At 44.3% G+C, this 515-nt stretch overlaps 1 protein-coding gene across 1 annotated transcript in view; it reads right to left on the reverse strand.

Annotated features, from left to right (window-relative positions):
* NDUFAB1 (NADH dehydrogenase (ubiquinone) 1, alpha/beta subcomplex, 1, 8kDa) overlaps positions 1–515 on the reverse strand; it is a 5330-nt gene extending 4815 nt beyond the window's left edge. Inside the window, exon 1 of the mRNA XM_011958316.1 lies at positions 421–515. Within this exon, the coding sequence (XP_011813706.1) occupies positions 421–501 (81 nt within the window). The 5' untranslated portion in view covers positions 502–515. The remainder of the gene's footprint in view (positions 1–420) is intronic.

The following is a 515-nucleotide window of genomic DNA, read 5'->3' on the forward strand; positions in this document are numbered from 1 at the left end:
TACAGGCGCATGCCACCACGCCTGGCTAATTTTTTTTATTTTTAGTAGAGAAGGGGTTTCACCGTGTTAGCCAGAATGGTCGAACTCCCAACCTCGGGTGATCTGCGCGCCTCAGCCTCCCAAAGTGCTGGGATTACAGGCATGAGCCACCGTGCCCGGCCACTTGTGTTTTTTAAAAAGGGTGAGATACACATATAATATACACATAATATACACACACATGCATATACTTCTTTAACATATGCATTGAATACCTTTGGAAACACACATGAAACTGGTAGTGCTGGCTGTCTCCCAGAATGGGCCTGGGTGGCTGGGAGCCACGGAGATTTTTACCGAGTATCTTTCCCTTTGCATTTTGTACCATGTAATTTAAATACTCTATATTTAAAGAAAAAAATTCAAACCACCATCAGTTACCTTTTCTGGGTCAATCTTGTCATAGAGTTTCAATACGTAAAGAACACGGTCCCGGATGCCCTCTAACGTCAAAGGGGGCATGTCGCTATACTGGC

Source organism: Colobus angolensis, unplaced genomic scaffold (genome assembly GCF_000951035.1).
Source record: "Colobus angolensis palliatus isolate OR3802 unplaced genomic scaffold, Cang.pa_1.0 Scaffold468, whole genome shotgun sequence".
Classification (NCBI taxonomy): Eukaryota; Metazoa; Chordata; class Mammalia; order Primates; family Cercopithecidae; genus Colobus; species Colobus angolensis.